Source organism: Enhydra lutris, unplaced genomic scaffold (assembly GCF_002288905.1).
Source record: "Enhydra lutris kenyoni isolate GAN:26980312 unplaced genomic scaffold, ASM228890v2 scaffoldscaffold92, whole genome shotgun sequence".
In the NCBI taxonomy this organism is placed as follows: Eukaryota; Metazoa; Chordata; class Mammalia; order Carnivora; family Mustelidae; genus Enhydra; species Enhydra lutris.
In genome coordinates, this window is record NW_019154176.1 from 2,144,382 (window position 1) to 2,164,788 (window position 20,407).

The window sequence follows — 20,407 nt, forward strand, 5'->3', positions numbered from 1 at the left end:
TGAGAGGGAAGCAGGCTCCCTGCTGAGCAGAGAGCCCGATGCGGGACTCGATCCCAGGACCCTGAGATCATGACCCGAGCCGAAGGCAGCGGCTTAACCCACTGAGCCACCCAGGTGCCCCTTGTGATCTCTCTCTGTCAAATAAATAAAATCTTTTTAAAAATAAATAAATAAATAAATAAATAAATAAATAAAATAAAACCTCACAAGCCGGAGGATTTACTATGTGGCAGGCATTGTTCTTGGCATTTTAGATCTGCCTGAATTAAGTGCTGTTATATCTCCATTTTTTGGAGAAACTGAGGCACACAGCTATATCGACTTGACCACAGTCACACAGCCTGTATGGCAGATCCTGGATTTTAACACAGGTAGGCAGGCTCTAGGATTCTAGGCTCGTGCCACATTGTATAGAAGTGAGGAAGGGGGGGCTCCTGGGTGGCTCAGTGGGTTAAAGCCTCTGCCTTCGGCTCAGGTCATGATGCCAGAGTCCTCGATCAAGCCCCGCATCGGGCTCTCTGCTCTGCAGGGAGCCTGCTTCCTCCCCTCTCTCTCTGCCTGCCTCTCTGCCTACTTGTAATCTCTGTCAAATAAGTAAATAAAATCTTAAAAAAAAAAATGAGGAAGGGATGGGCTTCAGTGATGGGTAGGAGGCCAAAAGAAGGCCTGAATTCGCTGGGATCCCCTTCCCCCATTTTTCTCCCCAGCTCTTCTAGAGAGGCTGGGGGCCACAAGCTTCTACCCCTACTCCTCCTTGCAGATGCCTTCTTCCACAGACTCCACAGGTGCAGCACATCCCGCCGAGCCCCACATTGTAGGTAAGCTCTGGCATGGGGTGACTGGATGGATTCTCACTGGACTTGCTGGGTGGGCTCCCTGGGGCCTTTGGACAGAGCCCAGCAGCCAGGTCCCCCTGGGTCTGTGTGTCTCCACACCAGGAATCCAGACTCCTGATCAGCAGGCTGCCTTGGCCCACCACAACCCAGCCCGGCCTGTCTTCGTTGAGGGCCCCTTTTCCCTGTGGCTCCGAAACAAATGTGTCTATTATCACATCCTCAGAGCTGACTTGCTGCCGCCTGAAGAGAGGGTAAGGGCCCACAGCACGAGTGGAGGGTATGGGTATATTCGGGCGGGGGGGGGGGATGTTGGCACCACTCCAGGGGCTCCTGTGAAGTCTCAGAGGGGCAGGCGGAAGAGGAAGGGATGGCTCCTGGTTTGGGGAGGTAGGCTGCCGCTGCCTGCAAGATCCCAGGCCTCTGACTCTACCGTACGCGCCTCCCTGGGGTAGGAAGTAGAAGAAATTCCAGAGGAGTGGAATCTCTACTACCCGATGCAGCTGCACCTGGACTACGGGAGGAGCGGCTGGGATGACTACGAGTTTGACATCCATAAAGGTAAAACGGGTGGGCAGGGTTCCCAGCACCGGATATGATGAGGCCTCTAGGGTACAAGGGTAGCACCCAGGCTAAGACCTGGCCCAGTTACCACATGCAGACCCAGTAGACGTCCAAGTACACACACACACACACACACACACACACACACACACACACACGTACTCCCCAGGGGCTCCAGGCCCTTGGTCATGGAGCATCTCTGAGCTGGCTACTTGCGTGTGACCAGGACAGGCCAGGTCCCTCCCTTGAGCAGCTCTGGACAGTGGGGGAACAGGCACATTAAGTTACATTCTTGGGGTCTCAAGGGAGGAGCACACCATCCAGCATCGGGTAGGCTGTGGGGAGGACTTCTTGGTGGAATGTTGAAGAAAGGCATCAGTCAGGTGAAGCATGGGATTAGCAGTCTAGGCAGAGGGGATATCTTGTGCAAAGGCTTGGATGCACAAGAAACATCCCACCTGTGGCCTGGAAGGGGTACAGGCATTGGGGGGGGGGCGGGGTGCTCCTCCAGTCCCCACTGCACAAACTCTAAACACCTGTTTCCCCCAACAGTGGAGGAAGGCCCAGTCTTCGCCATGTGCATGGCGGGTGCCCATAATCAAGCTACACTGGCCAAGTGGATCCAGGGCTTGCAGGAGACCAACCCAGCCCTGGCCCAGATCCCCGTGGTCTTCCGCCTGGCAAGGTCCTCCGGGGAGCTCCTGGCGCCCTCCTCAGGGCTGGAGGAGCCGCCCCCGCCCCCCCCAGAGGGCCAGGAAGAAGAGGAAGACGATCAGCAGCGACAGCATCAGGGCCAGAGCTGAGCTTGAGCGGTCATCCGCACAAGCTGTGGACTGGTGTGACAGCGTGAGATGCCTTTTGAGTGTACAGCAAATAAAAATTTTCCGTCCTGGGGCTCCCCTCTCTCTTCTCTGGCAGCGTGGCGTCTCTGTCCTTGTAATGCTTGGTGGCCTGACTTTTCAAGTCCCGGATCTGCAGCATCCGGGACGGACAGATCGGACCCCAGGCTTTCCCTCTGCCTTCACCTGACCGCTCCTACCCTTTCCTTGTTCTCTCCAAGATGCATTCGGGATGAGACGTGGAGAGAGGAGCCCTTACCTCCTAGGGTCTACGGGCTCATCTAGGACTTTCTTCCCGCGGCTGGCCTCAAACCTCAGCCCCTCCCTCGGTCTCCGCGAAGTTAAAAAGTTTGAGGAAAAGAGTAAGAGAAGAACGGGTCACTGCTCGCGCTTGTGGCGCGCATGCGCAGTTTCTGCTCTCGGTCTCCTCTTGGCGCCTTGGGACAGTGAAAGTCCGTGAGAAATTTCCCGTCGGCGCGGAAGATGCGCGCCACTTCCGGCCGGGCTCCTAACAACGGGGGAGGTTGGTAACCAGGGAGGGGGGGATGGCGGAGCGGGTGCCGGAGCCCGAGGCGGAGGCGGAGGCTGAGGCGGGCGCAGGCGGGGAGGCGGCGGCCGAGGAGGGCGCGGCGGGCCGCAAGGCGCGGGGTCGGCCGCGGCTCACGGAGTCCGACCGAGCCCGGCGGCGGCTCGAGTCCCGGAAGAAGTACGACGTGCGGCGTGTGTACCTGGGCGAGGCGCACGGGCCCTGGGTGGACCTGCGGCGCCGCAGCGGCTGGAGCGACGCCAAGCTCGCAGCCTATCTCATCTCGCTGGAGCGCGGCCAGCGTAGCGGCCGCCACGGGTGAGGGGGCCCGGCCAGAGGGAGGGAGGGAGCGAGCGAGGGAGGAGACGCCCCCATCCCCGCTGAGCCTGGTCCCGCCCCCTCTGCCCACGGCCCCGCCCCCGGCACCTGTGAGCCCCGCCCAGTGGCCGGGCCGCCGGCCTGGGTCTCCTACCGCCGGTCCTGGGACGCGCCTGGCTCGCGGCCCCGCCTCCCGGCTTTCCAACTGCCCAATCCTAGGAGGCGCCAAGCCTCTCGACCCGCCTCTTAGCGCTTGGCCACGCCCACCAGATTTCTGGCTGCCCAATCCCAGTGCCGGCCCCACCTCCAAGCGTTCTAACTACCTAGTCCCTGGAGGGGCGGTCCTGCCTCCTGAGGCCTTAATGTCCCTTCTTCCTTGCTGGTTCTTGGGATCTCACCTGCCTCATCCTCTAAAACCCCTACTGTGCAGACTGGGGCTGTGACTGGATACACTGGGCCAGGCAGCCCTGTCCCTCGTGAGGTTCTGGCACTCCATCTGGGGCTCTGTGGGGCCCCATTCCCACGACCGTCCACCTCAGACATAGAAAGACTCCTCTCGATCCAGATCGCGTTCCTTTAAACCTCTTGGCTCCTGGGGAACGAACACCTTAGCCCATGGAGACTCAGGTGAAGAGGAAGTCCCAAGTTAGCTGCTCGGGTAGGAGAAGGCAGGCCTTTGCAAGAGTCTCAGTCTTGAGAATGAGGAGTGTGGATGCAATTCTTCCCTTCCTGCCTAATAGGTTGGCGTGACAAATGAGTTAAAATACAGCAGAAGGCTTAGAACGTGGTTGGCACGAGGTGAGCACTCCAAGTATTAGTTGTTATGATGATATTTGTCCTCTGTCGCAATGCTGCGACAGTATCCTCCTTGTGCCCTGGTTTTTATTTGCGCACATTGCACATTGGCATGTTCCTCTGGGGGGAGATTCTAAGGGTCAAGGATCAACCAGATCCTTCTGAATTGCACCACCGCCTCCCTGGGGTGGCAGGCCGGCTTATATGGCCAAGAGTAGATCAGGAAATGCTGGGCATTTAAAAAACTCAAGTTAGGGTTCCATTATTGGAGTTTCTTTTCCTTTTTTTAGACCGCGCAAGCGGGGATGGTGGGGGGTGAAGGGAGAGCAGAGTGAGAAGGAGAAAGAATCTTAAGCAGGCTCCACACCCAGTGCAGCGTGGAACCCGTCGCGGAGCTCTGTCTTACAGCCCTGAGATTATGACCTGAGCTGAAATCAATAGTCGCACGCTTAACTGACTGAGCCACCCAGGCACCCCCCCACACACACACATTAGTGGAGTTACTGAAGTTAATCTGGGTAGAGTTGCAGACCTTTGCTTTTTTTCTGCAAAGCTGCCAGGGAAACATTTTGTGCAGCTGGAATTAAGAACCACTGGCCAGAGGGAGCTCCTGGAGGTCCCTAAGCTGAAAGTGGTATTTTCATTTTTTTAAAAAAGATTTTATTTATTTATTTAACAAAGAGAGAAGAGGGGAAGCAGGCTCCCTGCCGAGCGGAGAGCCCGATGTGGGGCTCGATCCAAGGACCCCGAGACCATGACCTGAGCCAAAGGCAGAGGCTTAACCCACTGAGCCACCCAGGTGCCCCTGAAAGTGGTATTTTCAGAAGCTCAGTTTGTGTAGTCCTGCAAGACTGGGGCCAGGACACTGAGACAGCCCAGGCCATACATGGCAATAACCGGGCCCCGGGACACATGGGTAGTTGGGAAAATACAAACACTGAACGACGGGTCTCCATGGGAAATGGACGTGACCAGAGATAGGGGGTCACTTATTTCATCTCTTCAATTATCTGTACCTGTCTTGTCCCTGGAAATTTCAGTTCAAGACTATGTGCAACTTGGACCAGAAGACAGAAATGAAAAGTGGGATGAAAAGAGAAAGGAGAGGTGCTGGGTGGCTCAGTAAGTTGGGCGTCTGCCTTCGGCTCTGGTTGTCATCTCGGGGTCCCAGAATCAGGCCTGCGTTGAGCTCTCTGCTTGGCGGGGAGCCTGCCTTTCCCTCTGCCTCTGCACCTCCCCACTGCTTGTGCCTGCACTCTCTCTCAAATAAATAAATAAAACTTGAAAAGATAAAAGAAAAGGAGGGACATGGTGGGGCCAGGATCTGTGCTATTGGATTGAAACATAAGTCACAGGGGACATGGCAAGGGCAGTTTTGTGGCATAGTGAATTCAAAACCCAACCAGAGGGGTTCAAAAGACATCAAGACGTGGGAACAGAGAATGGGCCATAAATTTGCCTCAGAACCATCCTAGCAGCCAGAGGGAAAAGGGAAACAATGGCCAATAGCAGGGTCTCCGGTACCCATTTGTTTAGGGAATGCTTCATCAGCACCCACTGTGTGCCAAGCACTGGCATGAGTGCTAACAACGCAGCAGGAAACAGCACAGAAAGTCACTGACTTATGGAGTCGCCATTTTAGAGGCCAGAGGGCGGAGGCTTGTCCATGGTGCAAAGGCTTGTCCACTGTATTACTTTACATTTACTATTATTTATGATCATGAATAAATTACATGTGAGAGATTGATGGGGCTATGTAAAGAACAAAAGTGAAATAGGGAAAGAGGAATCAGGAGGGGGTGCTGGAGGTTTAAATAGGGTGTTAGGGTGGGCTGCAGTGAGAGGATAGCAGCCGGGGTATAGACCTGAAGGAGGCCGGGAAAGCCATGCAGATAACTGCAGGAAGAGTGTTTGAAGAAGGAGTGGCAGGTGCAAAGGCCCTGAGGCAGAACCCAGCCTGGTGTGTACATGGGGCAGTGAGGAGACCCATGTGGCTGGAGCACAATGAAAGGATGAGGAGTGGGAAAAGATGAGGACAGGAAGGTGACAGGAACTTATAGACTGCGTGGAGGACTCTGGTTTTTCCTCCCAGTTAAGTGGGAGGCCTGATAGGATTTTTTTTCTTTGCTTTTTTTAAGTACAGAATTTCAGACAGAGAGGTCCCATACCTGGCTTATATTTTAACAGAAGCACTCTCCAGGGTATGTGTGGCAGGAGGATTGGGTGAGGGTTGCACTGAAACAAGGTTGACTAAGAGCGGGCAGTCTTTGATGCTGGGGAAGGTTCACCCTTCTCTCTAGCTTTGTATGTGTTTGAGTTTTTCTTTTTACATCTTAAAACGTTAACAAGAAAATCAGAAAAAGCACCCGGACTCCGATGTTGAGGCTCTGGGAGGGGAGGGCCGGAGCTGGCAGACCGGGAGGGAGCTGACTGCGCCAGTCCAGGTGAGTGAGGCGGGGCCGCGCGAAAGTGGGGAGGAGTGGCTGAGATCAGGGCCAGCAGGGTTTGCTGATGGGTGTGGATGTGAGAAACGACACCCCCAGGTTTGGACTTGAGCACCTGGAAGTTTGCAGGGGCCGGTAACAGAGAAGGGACAGGTCAGGGGACAATACAACAGCTCACGTGTGAGATGTCTGGGAGACCCCTACATGTAGTATTGGGGAGGCGTGCTGGTGGCGGTGTGGTTAGGAGAGGTCCGGGCGGGAGATCCGGGTTTGGGGGTCACCAGGCCAGTGATGGTACGGTGCTTGCTAAGGGGGCGTAGGTACACACACAGGTCTGAGCCCGGCGCTCGCTCTCTGTGATCAGAGAAGTCAGGGAGACGAGGGAGAAGCAGCAGCCAGAAGAGAGTGCCTGCACCAGGAGGCTGGTAGAGAACTCCCTGGGCCAGCGTCCTGGAGGCCGAGGGAAGGATCTGCGGTCTAACGCTGCTGGGCCGAGGGAGGCAGCCACCCCCAGGGTCTGGAACGGGACAGTTTGTGGTAGAGAAGACCTTGACTCGCGGGGCTCAAGAGAGACGCAGGAGAAGAAAGGAAGACTGCACACACGTATAGACAGCTCAAAGGGAGTGGGGAGAGGAATGGGCAGGACTTGGCAGGGAAGGGGCTCCAGATTATTTAAATCCAGGGTAGGACTTGATGGTGTGTTGGGACACTTGGCGGGGATGAGGGAGTTGAGCATGAAAGCAAATGGCAGAGGAGAGCGAAGGAGAGCTGCTGGGCACCCTTTGGGGGCTGGCCACTGCGGGGAAAGCAGAGCCCCAAGGAAGCCCCAGCAGCTGCTGTCCTCAAACAGGGCGACGTGTAAGGGCTGGAACCTGGAGAAGTGGGCAGGGGGAGGGAAGGCAGTTTGAGGTCTGGCCTCATTTAATCGCCACAGCGACTCCGTGTGGGAGGCACTGCTGTTTTCCCCACTTCCCAGATGAGGACACTGAGGCTCAGAGGGAACAAGACCTGCTCAAGGTCACACAGCTAGTCAAGAGCAGAAAGGAGACTTCAACTTGGATCTGACTGGCACCCAGCCCGTCCCCAGCACCAAGCGCCGTTCCCAGTCACGGCAAGGCTCTGAGCGCACAGAGGCGGCCGCGGGTGTTTGGACTTGGCCAGCCTGCCCCTCGGAGGGAAGGAGAGAGCTGTGGGAGGGGATGGAGGCATCTGGGGTGGGGGCGGCCAGAGACCTGGACAAGGGCAGAGCCAGGGGCAGAGGAGCCTGGGGAACTGTCTTGGGACCAGACTCGGGGTGCAGTCCCAGGACAGGTGTCATCAGCCCGGACAGGTGGGGTAGATGGTGAAGCTGACAAGAGACCCTGAACTGCCTGTCAGGATGATTTGTGTGGAAAGCACGGTCTGGGCCATAGCGGGGAGGCCAGCGTTCCAGGGCCAGGCTCTGTGAGAACATCGGTAATCGCAATGATCATCTCTACCACTTGCAGAGAAGTTACTAAGTCCCCCGGGGCCGCGCCAAGCTCTCGCAGTGCACATAACCTCATGCCAGGCCCACAAGGAAGCGACGGTTATGATCCCACGCTACAGATGGGGAACTGAGGCATGGGGAAACAAGGTCACCCAGGGTGTCAGGGCCTCCTGCTGCAGCGTAGAAAAGGAAGGATGAGGGGCATCTGGCTGGTTCAGTTGGAAGAGCACGCGACCCTTCATCTTGGGCTCATGAGTTCAAGCCCCACATTGGGTGCAGAGATTACTTATTTATTTTTTTAAGATGTTTTTATTTATTTGAGGGCGAGAGAGAGAGAGAGTGCAAGTGGGGGGAGGGGCAGAAGGAGGAGAGAGAGAGAGGAAAGGGAGAATCTTAAGCAGACTCCCTGCTGAGCGATCTCATACCCCTGAGTCCAGAGCTGAGATCAAGAGTCAGATGCTTAACCCACGGAGCCACCCAGGTACCCCGGTGTAGAGATTACTTAAATAAATAAATTTTATTTAAAAAAAAAAAAAAAAAAAGGAAGGATGTGGGAGAAGCCAGAGCAGGTGGGCAGATCCAGAAGCGTGGTGTCAGGAAGGCAGAGGGAGCCCAAGCGGATGCAGGAGGACTAACTCCAGAACACCTGCCCTCAGCACATGTACAGCCAGTGCTGGGCCACAGTACGGGGTCAGAATCCCACCTAGTGGTTCTGGTGGCCATCTGGGGGTGGAAATCCTTGGGGGGGGGCCCCAATGCTTAGGTCCGGCCTTGCCCTGGGCTCCCTGAGGCCTCTGTCATGGCGGCACACTGTCAGGGTGTTGCACTCCTGCCAAAGTGGGGAGGGCCCCAGAAGCAGGTGGCATGGTGACCAGAGCATGTGGGCCCGAGCTGGCTGCAGGGGCGGCACTGATGGAGGGGGCAGCACCTTGGGTGGGGGCCCACATAGAGCCTGTAGTTAGGGCCAGGGGCAGGGTCCTTAGCAGGGCCAGCCCTCCTGGCTTGGCCTGATGGCCTCCGCAGGGATCTCAGCCAGCCTGAGGGGTGGGAGCTGCCAGGCCCTGTATAGGGCCGACTCCATGAATGTCCTTTTTTTTTTTCCTTTTGTTACGGAATAAACAACCACGGACCTAGTGGCTTAAAACCACATGAATTATCTCACATTTCTGTGGGTCAGGACTCTAGCATGTTTAGGCTGGATCTTCTGCTCAAGGTCTCACAGGGCTGAAACAAGGCTTTCAGCTGGCCGCATCTTTATCCGGAGGCTCAGCTAGGGAAGGAGCGGCTTCCAGACTCCCTCGGAGCGTTGGCAGAATTCATTCCCCCCGCCCCCGCATTGTACAGCTGAGGTCCCCACAGCCTTGAGGCCATCTGCCAGGATTGCTGTCAGCTCCCAGAGGCCGTTCTCAGGTCCCAGCCCCTCATAGGTCATTCCTATCCTCATACTCAAGGGCTCCCCTGATTAGGCCAGGCCCACCTTGGAAAACTGCCTCCCAATTCATTCCAAGTCACCTAGGTACAGGAGTGGTATCCCAGCATATTGTCAGGCTGCCCCACTCATGGGTAGAGGATTATAGACAGTGTGTGACCCGGGGTTAGGAATCGTGGGGCCAGTGTAGAATTCTGCCTGCCACGCTAATTTTCTGTTACCCTTTTCTGAGTTCTCCATTCCCTGGCCACAGGCCCCTGGGCAGGCAGCCTCACTCCTCAGCCTCATTTTCCCACTTGGTGAAATGGATGGTGATGCTAAACCACGGTCCCAGGGCTGGTGTCCATGGAGGAGAGAGGCCACATGCAGACCCCAGGGAAACAGGACAACAGCTACAATTTGGCCTTGGAGCAGGGTGCCGTCACTAGCTCAGCATCAGCCATGCCCTGTGTTCACTCCCCCTGCCTCTCTCTCTTACAGGAAGCCTTGGGAGCAAGTCCCCAAAAAGCCAAAGCGGAAGAAAAGTAAGTGGGGGCGCAGCCAGCAGGGAGGGGATGGGTGTTGGGAGCAAGTGGCTTTGTTGTTCGTTCCCTCACTCATTGTCAGGCCCCATCTGGGGAGCGCCTGCATGGGACAGTGCTGAGTGGACCGGCCCAGACCCAGCCCTGCCCTCCCAGAGCCCATGGTCTCAGGGGAAGACAAGGGACAGGCCTAGCAGGGCTGTGGCAGGGAAGTAGGGACACTGGGGGCCCAGAGGAAGGGCCTGACCCAGCTGGGCCTGTGGAGGGGTTGGGGACAGGGACAGGAAGGGGACCGGCACCTGTGCTGTGCCTAGTGGGGGTACCCCACCCCCCCATCTCATACATAAAAGGCCAAGGGGCCAGGCCAGAGTACACACCCATGTCACCCGAGCAGTCCCCTTAGCTCCTGCACTGTCCTGCCTGATGCATGGGAGTCACCCAGGGAAGAGCTGGACAGGGCAGAGGGAACAGCTTGTGCAGGGGCCTTAAGAGCCGTGTCACATGCCAGGCTGAGGGGAGCAGGGCGCGAGCAGTGGGAGTGGAGGCCTGCCGCGCGTCCCTCCCGCCCCCTGGCTGCAACCTCTGAGCCCCCACGCTGTGGGTCTCAGTCCTTGTCCAGCAGGGTAAGGGCCAGCGGTCTAGGAACAGCCATCTGGCGGCCGTGAGTCCCGCCCCTTCTCACAGTTGTCAGAGGCGAGGGCCGAGCTAAGCCAGTGGCCTCCAAGTCCCAAAGGGGTGAGGAGGGAGATAAGGAGACAAGTGCGGTCTGGAGGGGCGGCTAGGGGCGGGGTCCCTGTTGTCCCCATGGTCATCACAGGGTTGAAGTCCCCAGACAACATCCCTAGGCCCCAGGACCCTTCTGGGCACCCTCCTCATCTCCCAACCTGGAAGATCGGGAGGACGGTTTCCTCCCTGTTGGCTGCAAAACCAGCATCGTTAGACAAATCACAGATTCCATTTCTTGAGCATTCAGAGTGTACCCAGCCCTGTCCCATGCCCTGTCCATGTCGTCCCTGCCTGCCCTCTGGCAGCCCGCAGGAGTGGGGACGGGTACTCGCCCCTGGCCCGGAGGAGGCGGCTGAGGTTCAGAGAAGCGGGATCCACCCGGCTACAAAGTGGCAGTCAGAGTTTGAACCCCGCAGTCAGGCTCCACTGGGCCCACCTCCTTGAAGCATCAACTCATCCAGCAAGCATGCTATGTGCCAGGCCCTGCGTAGGCACTGGGGACACAAGAGGACCAACAGACAGGTGTCCCCGCCCTTGGGGAGCTGGCACTCTAGCAGGGAAGACAGAAACACAGATGGGATCTGGGTACTTCCTGGAAAAAAAAGAAGAGCAAGTCAGGTCAGCTAGAAGGACACTGGGGAGGGGACGGCAGACTGAAGGAAAGACCTGAGTGAAGGGGAAAGGGCAAGACCATCATCTGGAAGGAGACACAGTCCGCGCAAAGGCCCTGAGGCAGGGCCGTACCCTGTGCAGTTTCCGGAACAGGGAGGAAGCCATGAGGCTGGGATGCAGTGATCAAGGAGAAAGGCAGAGCAGGGCCTGGTGGCTCTGGGGAGGACTTTGCCTTTTACCCCCAGCCAGGGAGGAGCCCTGGTGGCTTCTGGGCTGAGGAGGGCATGGCCAGACTCAAGCGTTTGCAGCAGGTGCCCTCTGCTGCAGACCGAGTAGACTGGTAGTGGGACAAATGTAGGAGCAGAGAGACGAGGGCAGAGGGGACTCAGCGGGTCCAGGCCAAGTCTCTTAATAGTAAGCAGCCGCTGACCACCTATCACACGCCGGGCTCCATGGTTCATGTGGTTTCCCTTATCAGTGAGGACCCTGTGGCCTGTCTCCATTCTCACCAGCGCAGACCTCACCTCGCAGAGCCTGTTTCTTCATCTGCAGACGGGGGACAGGCCTGGACAGGATGCAGGAAGGTGTCTCACCGCCCGGGGAGCCAGAAGGCCAGGGCATCCTGGGGCTCTGGATGAGGGGGCGGGGGGCTGGCGATCACTGTCCCTGACCCCGTGCCCCGCCCTGTGTGTGCAGGGAGGCGACGCAACGTGAACTGCCTAAAGAACGTGGTGATCTGGTACGAGGACCACAAGCACCGCTGCCCGTACGAGCCGCACCTGGCCGAGCTGGACCCCACCTTTGGCCTGTACACCACGGCCGTGTGGCAGTGTGAGGCCGGCCACCGCTACTTCCAGGACCTGCACTCGCCCCTGAAGCCCCTCAGCGAGTCAGACCCTGACAGTGACAAAGGTGGGTCTGAGGGACGAGGGCTCTACGGCTCCTCTGGGGCCGTGTCGCCCGGGACTCCCTGCCCTCGTGATCTCGTTGGCCTGGAAACGGGAGTCGGGAGGCCGGTGCTGGCTGGGCCAGAGACAGCGCCCCGGCCCTGCAGGCTGGACTGCCATCTTCCAAGTCCTTCTGGGGCTGAGAGGCAGTGGCCCCCATTTCCCAGAGGGACAGCTGTGACAGCTTGGCCCACCTGTGCCTGAGGCCAGCGGGCTGTGGGTCGGGAAACCTGGCTCCGTGGCTGGAGGGAGGGGTGGGTGCTGGGCGTCCTCAGGCTCGGCAGCTCTCCTGGCCTCTGCCTCCTCTGTTTTCCCTGGCCTTTTCCCTTTCGGGTCTGGGCTGTCTCTCCCAGCCTCATCCTCTTCCCCTCTCTGCCCTGTGCTCCTCCTTCCTCCCCATTCTCTGTTCGTGAGCTCTCTTTCATTCCCCCTCCCTCGCTCACTCTTCTGTTTCATCCTCTGCCTTCTGTCTCCTGCCTTCTCCCTGCCCCCCCCCAGTATCTCCCTGTCTCCCCCACACTCCACTCCCTTTCCCCCAACTGTCTCTCCCTGCTCTGCCCCTGCCCCTCGTCTGCCACCCCATGTGGGTCACATGTCCTGAGCAAGCAGCAGGACCAGGCAGCAGGACCAGGAGGGACTCAGTTCCCGAGGCCCAGTTGGCCCTGGTGGGGGAGCAGAGTAGGCACGCGGGTGGCCTCAGGATCTCGGCTTCAGCTGCGAGAAGGAGCAACGGGGCCACTGCCAGGTGCCCTGCCGGGGCCGAGGGTGAGGTCAGTCGCCAGGGCTGAGCCTGCCCTGGCAGGAATCACAGAGCAGGTGGCATCCCAGCTGGCCGAGGGGAAGCCGTGGACGAGAGCTGTTCCAGGTGGGCCCCCCGGCCAACGGCCATCCCATGTGTGACAGCCGCAGCCCACCGTGCAGCCAGCCCCTCAGCCGTCCTCTCCCCGCTCCAGGTACCGCCCCCCCCAGCCAACTCAACCCACCCTGAGTCCTCCCTACAGCTCTTCCGTCAGCCCCCCTTGGCTACAGTAGGGCAAACTAAGGCCCTGGGACGAACTGTGACTGACCCTTCTGGTGATGGGTCCGCTGGGCTGGGGATGGCACCAAGAGGAGCCCCCTTGCACCCCCACCCAACTGTGACACCAGTGGCTGGGGGATCTGGCTCTCAGGAGCGAACGCTGGGATGAACAGTTGGGGGGTTCTGCTGCGGCTGCTGGGAGGGGGAGGGGCTGTGTCCCCTGTCCCAGCCGGTTCCCTCAGCAGCTCCCTTATCAGCTCTCTGCCTGGGGTACCTGCTTCTCATGAAGTAGGAGCACCTCCTGCCGGCACTGTGAGAGGCCATTTCTGTGATTCAGACCATGATCACCTGGTAAGAAGCACAGTCTGGCCCCTCACAGTCCGAAGCTATAGCTGGGGAGGCAGGCGAACCCCCAGGCTGTCCCCCCGCAGCGCACTGGGTGACTGCCCCCCTGCCTCACAGTGGAGCCCAGGGACTCAACTCACCCTGCAGATTACAGGGTGTTACAAGGAGGGGCCGATCCCCCTACCCCACCCCTGCTGCCATCTGGGGGCCTTGAGTCAGGGATGGGGTATTACGATAAGAATAATAATAGAAAACATTGGTAGGGTGCTTACTCAGAGCCTAGTACTGTCCTAGGCCCTTTACACATATTTCCTCATTACTCCAAACAGCCCCTGGGGAAGGTTCCAACTTATTCTCAGGCCCAGAGAGGTTATGTAAGGCCCCCACATCACACAGCTGGTGGGAGGAGCACCAAGATCCCAGCCCCGAAGTCTGGCCCCAGAGTCTGTGTGCCCCGTGTGACCTTCTGGGAGGGTAGGACGCGCGGTCTCCAGACAGTGTGCCCTGAGTCTGTCATGAGTATGTAACCGAGGGTCAGCCCTTGATTTTTCTGTCCCCTTTTCTCTCCATGTGTGGACTTTAGCATGAAATAACCTGGGCGAAATGTTGGTCTCGTTGACCTCCATCACAACATCAGGCTGAGATTCATTCGTTTTTACAACCATTTGCTCAGTGTACACCAGGCGGCCTTCTGGGCCCTGGGGCCTTTGCCCACGGCCCCCCATCCTTGTGGAGCTTATGATCTAGAGGGGAAGCAGAGAGGAAACAAGATAAACAATTAAAATCTAGAGTATAGCAGAGGGTGGGATTTCGGAGGAAAATTAAGGAGAGAAAGAATGCTGAGATAAGAGGGTCAGAGGCTTCCGTGAATGAATAGCATTTTAGGAAAAGGTCTGATGGAGGTGAGGGAGAAAGCCCCTGTAGGTGTCTGAGAGAAGAGTGTTCAGGCAGAACAAACAGCAAGTGCAAAGGGCCTGAGGCTGGAGCCTGCCTAGTATCCCTAAATACGAGGACGGAGTGCCAATGGGGTTTGCTGACAAACTGAAAGTGGCTGTGAGAGAAAGAGAAGTCGGGGCAGTCCTCGGACTTGGTTTGGCCTGAGCACCTGGAAGGACAGAGCCGCCATCAACCCCTGAGACAGGGATGTCTGCGAAGGGGGTGGGCTTTTTCTTAGGGATGATTCAGAGCCCAGAATTACTGAGTGGACTCTCAGGTGGCTGTGAGACCCACCCTGGGGGCAGCAGAAGAGGCAGTGGGAGGTAAGAGTCCCCAGCCCCACAGGAGGTCCAGGCCGAAGCTGTCCACATGGAGACATGGGGTATGGGTGAGGGCAGTGTAATGAAAATCTGCATTTCACCTCTCTCCCTGGTTCCTGGCACAGAGCTCCTAAAACCCTTGGAATTTCCCGAGTAATGGGAATGTTCTTCCTTGTTCGTCACAAGCCCCTTTCATAAGGGGCCCCTTTGGAACACACCTGAGTCTGTGCTAATCTCGGTGACTCAGGCAGGGTCCCCTAGACAGCTTCAGGAGGGGGGCTGGTCACCAAAGACACATGATTAGTGGGGGCGGGGAGTCTCTCAGCCCAAGCCTGACCCCATAGAGCCACCAGAGAGGGGCCAGAAACCTAGAATTCGGGTCTGAGGCTGAGGGAGGAGAGCATCTCTGAGGAGCAGGGGTGGTTGGGGCACAAGGGGGACTGAGAAATTGTGACTCTGAGGGGGTAACCGTGCCCAGCCCCCAGTAAGCCCTTGACAGATACTGTTGCCGCCACTGTTGCTATCGTGACCATCCCCTTTCCTCTGTCACCACAGTGGGCAATGGCCTGGCGGCTGGCAGCTCTGACTCTTCCAGCTCTGGCTCGGGCTCCGACTCCGAGGAGCCCCCTGAGGGCCAGTCGGCTAAGGTGGTAGCAGCGGCGGCAGCGGCGGCGGTCACCCCCACCAGCCCGGCAGACAGCAGTGGGCTCATCACGCAGGAAGGCGTGCACATCCCCTTCGACGTCCACCACATGGAGAGCGTGGCTGAGCAGGGCACCCCGCTGTGCCCCAACCCAGCAGGCAGCGGGCCTGAGGCCCTGGAGACGGTGGTGTGCGTGCCGGTGCCCGTACAAGTGGGCCCGGGTCCCGGCACCCTCTTTGAGAACATGCCCCAGGAGGCACTGGGCGAGGTGGTCGCCAGCTGTCCCATGCCGGGCATGGTGCCTGGCTCACAGGTGATCATCATCGCCGGCCCCGGCTACGATGCCCTCACAGCCGAGGGCATCCACCTCAACGTGGCAGCAGGCAGCGGTGCCCCCACTGGGGGTCTGGGGGATGAGGTGCCCTGCGCGGTGATGGAGGGCGTGGCGGCCTACACCCAGACGGAGCCTGAGGGCAGCCAGCCCAGCACCACAGACCCTGCCACCTTGGCAGGCATCGAGACCAAGAAAGGTCTGGCGGGGCCAGGAGGGGGGCCGTGCTGGTCCAGGGAGGGCTGCTGGGGTCTCTGGCAGGGGTTGGGGTGGAGGGAGGGAGGGGTGGCCCTGGAGCCAGCTTCACCACGCAAGTCCCCCCAACGGACACCCACCCCGTGTCCGCCCCCGTAGAGAAGGAGGACTTGTACATGCTTAAGAAGGAGGAGAAGGAGGAGCCTGTGGCCCCAGAGCTGGCGGAGCTGGCGGCGACGGTACCTGAGAGCACGGAACCGGAAGCAGAGGTGGACGGGGAGGAGCTGGACGGCAGTGACATGTCGGCCATCATCTACGAGATCCCCAAGGAGCCTGAGAAGTGGGTGCCTGGGCAGCAGGGGGCTGGGACGAGGAGCAGCCCCCTGATGTGTCACAGCCAGCCTGGTGTGACACCCCTGATGCCATGGGCCCCTTCCCCTCCAGGAGGCGGCGCAGCAAGAGGACTCGGGTGATGGACGCCGACGGTCTGCTGGAGATGTTCCACTGCCCCTACGAGGGCTGCAGCCAGGTCTACGTGGCCCTCAGCAGTTTCCAGGTGAGACCACTGGCCCAGCAGGCTGAGCAGGGCCTGCTTCCTTTTCCCGCTGCCTGTGTGCAGGCGTCTGGGCAGTGTGGCTCACGGATGGCCCCACTTGGCCCCACCAGGTGCCACTGGCCTGCCTCCCACATGCCCACCTCTCAGTAGCTTCTCACTGACCCCGCCTTGGCCACAGGGTGCCAGATGTCACCTCGCTGCCTCCCCTTCTTGCTCTCCAGTGCCTTTGTCCTGCCTTCTAGTCAGCCTGGACTCAGCCTGCTTTTGCGCCGGCCACCTTCTTGGCTCCGGGTGCTTCTTCTCCGGGCTTGGCTCGGGAGGCCCCTCCATCAGGAAGTCCCCCCTAGCCCCCCCCCAGGTCCAGAGGGGTCTGCAAGCCCCAGGTCACCACACCGTCAGGACGTCCCTGTAGTTTGTCCCCAGGAGCCTGGATGGGATGCCCCAAGGGCAGAGACTGTCCTGCCACATTCCCACCTGTGGCAGGAGGTGGCACCAGTAGGCCTTTGAATTCGCCTGGTCTCATTTTCCAGCATTGTGTTGAGCATCTATCGGGTGCCGGGCCTAGCGCTGGGCCCTAGAACTACAGACGTGCTGGTGAATGGAAGAATAAAAGAACAAAAGAATGACTGAGGGGACTGCCCGCCTGGACTGTGGGCGCAGCACAGCTCCATGGCAAAGCCTGCCTCGGGACTGAGAGCCCTGGAACCCAGGCCAAGCCTGCCACTGCCCACCTGTGAGACATGGGCCAAACGCTCTGCCCCTGGAGCCTCCTCTCCCCATCCATAAAACCGGGCCAAGAGCAGGGCCCCACTGCAAGGTTATGACAAGGCTGCCTGATGCCCCAGCCCAGGCCCTGGCTGTCGGCGGTGCCCAAGAAAGCTGTGGCTGATCCCAGTTGTGTCCCTGAGCCTTTGCTCAGAGCCAGGAGGCCCTTGCAAGGGCAAGGGCAAGGGCCCCCCTCTTGGCTCCCCCAGAAAGGCTGGTCCCAGCCTGCCTCCCAGCTACGCTTGTCTGTCCCCACTGTGGATAACCCTGGAGGTGGGCCCATGGCACCCACAGCCCCACTCCTGCCCCTCTTGCCTGCAGAACCATGTCAATCTGGTACATCGGAAAGGGAAGACCAAGGTGTGTCCACACCCTGGCTGTGGCAAGAAGTTCTATTTATCCAACCACCTGCGGCGACACATGATCATCCATTCAGGTCAGGCCCCCGGTGGCGCTGGCAGCAAGGGGCACAGGGTCATGGGCCTTGGATCTAGGGCGGGGGCAGGCGGGCTGAAACCCCAAGGAGCACTGGGTCCCCAGGCATAGGACTCCCCCCCTCCCTGAGACTGACCCCCAGGGCGCTGGCTGCTGACTCTGTGGGTAGCTGTGGTGCCTGTATCCAGCGGGAAGGGACGGTTTCAGATTTTTCAAGAGGTGGGAACCTTGGATTTTTATGTGAAGTCGCCCCGAAGTTCAAATATTGGGGTCAAATTCAGACCCACTTTGGCTTGACAGTTTGCATTTGGTGCCTCCCAGGAAGCCGAGCTCACATTTCCGCTCTGCCCCGGAGCCTTCCCCTACAGCCTCTGAGCCTTATCCGGGGTCGTGAACTGCCCTCGGTATTAACCACCCTCATAATTAGACTCAGCAGAGTTTGCGGAATCTGGTGTCCCTGCGCCCGGAGGGCTGGGAGCCCGCCAGGGAACCCGGTTTCGGCAGCGCTGCAGAGACGTCCAGCAGCCCCCGCCCCCGACGGCGGCGTGCTCAGCCCCGCATCTCCCCCAGGTGTCCGTGAATTCACCTGCGAAACCTGCGGCAAGTCCTTCAAGAGGAAGAACCACCTGGAGGTACACCGTCGCACGCACACCGGCGAGACGCCCCTGCAGTGAGTGACAGGGTTCCCCGTGAGGTTGATGGGGGGCCTGCGGGGGAGGGGGGAGGTCTGGGCCTGTACCCGCAGAGGGCGGGTCCACCCCTAGGGTTCGGGGCGGGGCGGGCGGCGGGCTGGGTCCTAGTAGCTTGGGCCCCGTCCCCAATGCGGCCCCACCCAAGTCTGACCCGGCTCCGGGTGTCGTCCGCCGGCTCCCGGCAGGTGTGAGATCTGTGGCTACCAGTGCCGACAGCGCGCTTCGCTCAACTGGCACATGAAGAAGCACACGGCCGAGGTGCAGTACAACTTCACGTGCGAGCGCTGTGGGAAGCGCTTCGAGAAGCTGGACAGTGTCAAGTTTCACACGCTCAAAAGCCACCCGGACCACAAGCCAGCCTGACCCATCCAACCACTGATCGCCCCTATTTATTTGTCTGCTCGGACACGATGCCCGGGCTTGCCGGGGCCCGGACAGCCGCGGGGGCCTCCCGGACCGCCGGCCGGAAGGAGGCGCCCCTACCCTGCCCCAGGGCTGGGCCCCCCGGGGCTGGTCCCCCCCCTCAACCCCACCCTATCTCTGGAGGTGGTGCCTGGGGCTTGCACTGCTAGAACTGTGTCAAGAGAGCAGAGCGAGATTAAAGAGTGAGAAAGGAGACGCCCTTCCCCTAGGCCTGGATGATTGGAGTGGGGTGGGCGGGCCCCTCGTCTCCATCTTCGTCCCTTCCTGAGCAAGGCTAAGGCAGGCGGTGATGACCCTACAGGCCAGAAGATGCCCTTTTCTTGACAGCTTCTGCTAGGCCTCAGCTATCTGGACCTGGCAGCTCCCAAGACTCCCTGTCACAGGCCCACGGGTGGGAGTTTGGGAGCCTGGGACGCCACTGGACATCTCCCAAGACTCAGGATCCTCATGCCCACCCTTAATTCCCCCCACGGAACACACATTCCCCACCGTCAGGGAGCTCAGGGACCGGTTGGGGAGATGTTCAGTAGATCCCTAAGTAAGACGTCTAAGGCTGTGACAAACACCCTGCAGGAAATAGAGTGATGTTAGTTTCTGGCTGTTTAAGTCGGTGGTCAGGGCGGTCCTCTCTGAGATGGTGGCATTTGAGTGTAGACCAGAATGACAAAGAGGTTCCGTCCCTGAAGAAAGCTGGAGGAGGCAAATCCCAGGGCGAAGGAACAGCCAGTGCCAAAACCCCGAGGTAGAACGGCTCGGCTTGTTCCTGGAACAGGAAGCCGCGGTGGGGAGGGAAGTTGGCAGCGACGGGGCGGCTGCCCTGGCCCCATTTCCCAGAGGAGGATGCTGAGGCCGCCGCCGCCTCCTGCTGGTCGCTAGCAAGAGAAGCGGGGAGCGATACGAGGCCGGCGGCCGCCAGGTGGCGCGCAAGCTGCGTGGGCCCTGGTGGCTGCAGCCACGTGACCCCGGGGACCGCATCCGCGAGCCCGGGCACGTGCCCGAGGGAGCCCAGTGGCGCCACGCGCAGATTGGTCCCTTGGCTCCTCACCAGCCCGTGGGGGAGGGGCCGCAGCTAGGCTTCATTTTACACTTTGGACCAGGGGTTATCCCAACCAGGGATGGAAGTGTCTGCGAGTATGAGCAAGTCCGGCCGCTGGGGCCACCCACACGAGCTCCCCAAATCTCCCAGGGCTCAGTCCCCTTCGCTATCCTCGAACATCCAGACCCAACAGTTTCCATGGAAACCGCAGCCGGGTCCGCGCGCCCAGGAGGAGCTCCGCTCCCGGCACAGGCAGTTTGCAATCCTATAGGAGCCGGGAGGAACACGGGGTGGGAACAAGCCTTCGCTCTGGGTCTCTAGGGTCGGCAGCCCAGGTCGCCCCGGCAAACCCAAGAGGGGGCCACCAGGGACCTGCAACGCCACCGCCCAGATTGCGCGGGCCACTGTGATTGGCCTGTTCTCTCCATCCAGCGTGGCAGGGCTCTCTGCTGCGCGCTGTCTCATTGGCTCAATCTCGAGGGCATCCTCCCACAATTGGTTCTCTCGAAGACAGTCCCTGATTGGTCAAATTAGGTTCTCCTCGCTGGGTTTGATGGCATTCTCGGACAGTCTGGAACCTAAAAGGGAGTGCAGGGACGAGGGTAGGATGGAGGCTGTGACTCCCGGATTAGGGGCCCCGCGCTAAGCATCCCGTAGCGCCCTCGGCCAGACCGTCGGGCCGCTGTCTGT

General features: G+C 59.4%; 2 protein-coding genes across 4 annotated transcripts in view; both read left to right on the forward strand.

Annotated features, from left to right (window-relative positions):
* The window catches only part of LOC111162525 (ECSIT signalling integrator), an 18,453-nt gene extending 16,160 nt beyond the window's left edge, over positions 1-2,293 (forward strand). For all 3 annotated transcript variants that reach the window (XM_022527003.1, XM_022527004.1, XM_022527005.1), the window contains 4 exons: positions 761-818; positions 939-1,087; positions 1,289-1,394; positions 1,950-2,293. In XM_022527003.1, the coding sequence (XP_022382711.1) occupies positions 761-818; positions 939-1,087; positions 1,289-1,394; positions 1,950-2,200 (564 nt within the window). In that variant the 3' untranslated portion in view covers positions 2,201-2,293. The remainder of the gene's footprint in view (positions 1-760; positions 819-938; positions 1,088-1,288; positions 1,395-1,949) is intronic.
* A 488-nt stretch (positions 2,294-2,781) lies between these two features.
* On the forward strand, positions 2,782-18,776 carry LOC111162456 (zinc finger protein 653). Its single transcript, XM_022526887.1, has 9 exons — positions 2,782-3,080; positions 9,697-9,740; positions 11,772-11,987; positions 15,197-15,814; positions 15,970-16,150; positions 16,255-16,366; positions 17,453-17,567; positions 18,137-18,236; positions 18,444-18,776. The coding sequence occupies exons 1-9, from the start codon at positions 2,782-2,784 to the stop codon at positions 18,619-18,621; spliced, it is 1,863 nt and encodes a 620-aa protein (XP_022382595.1). The 3' UTR covers positions 18,622-18,776.
* Positions 18,777-20,407: the final 1,631 nt, after the last annotated feature.

Coding starts and splice junctions, on each gene's coding strand:
- LOC111162456 (XM_022526887.1), top strand. CDS start 2,782: ATGGCGGAGCGGGTGCCGGAGCCCGAGGCGGAGGCGGAGGCTGAGGCG. Junction 3,081..9,696: donor CAGCGTAGCGGCCGCCACGG/GTGAGGGGGCCC, acceptor TCTCTCTTACAG/GAAGCCTTGGGAGCAAGTCC. Junction 15,815..15,969: donor AGGCATCGAGACCAAGAAAG/GTCTGGCGGGGC, acceptor CCGCCCCCGTAG/AGAAGGAGGACTTGTACATG.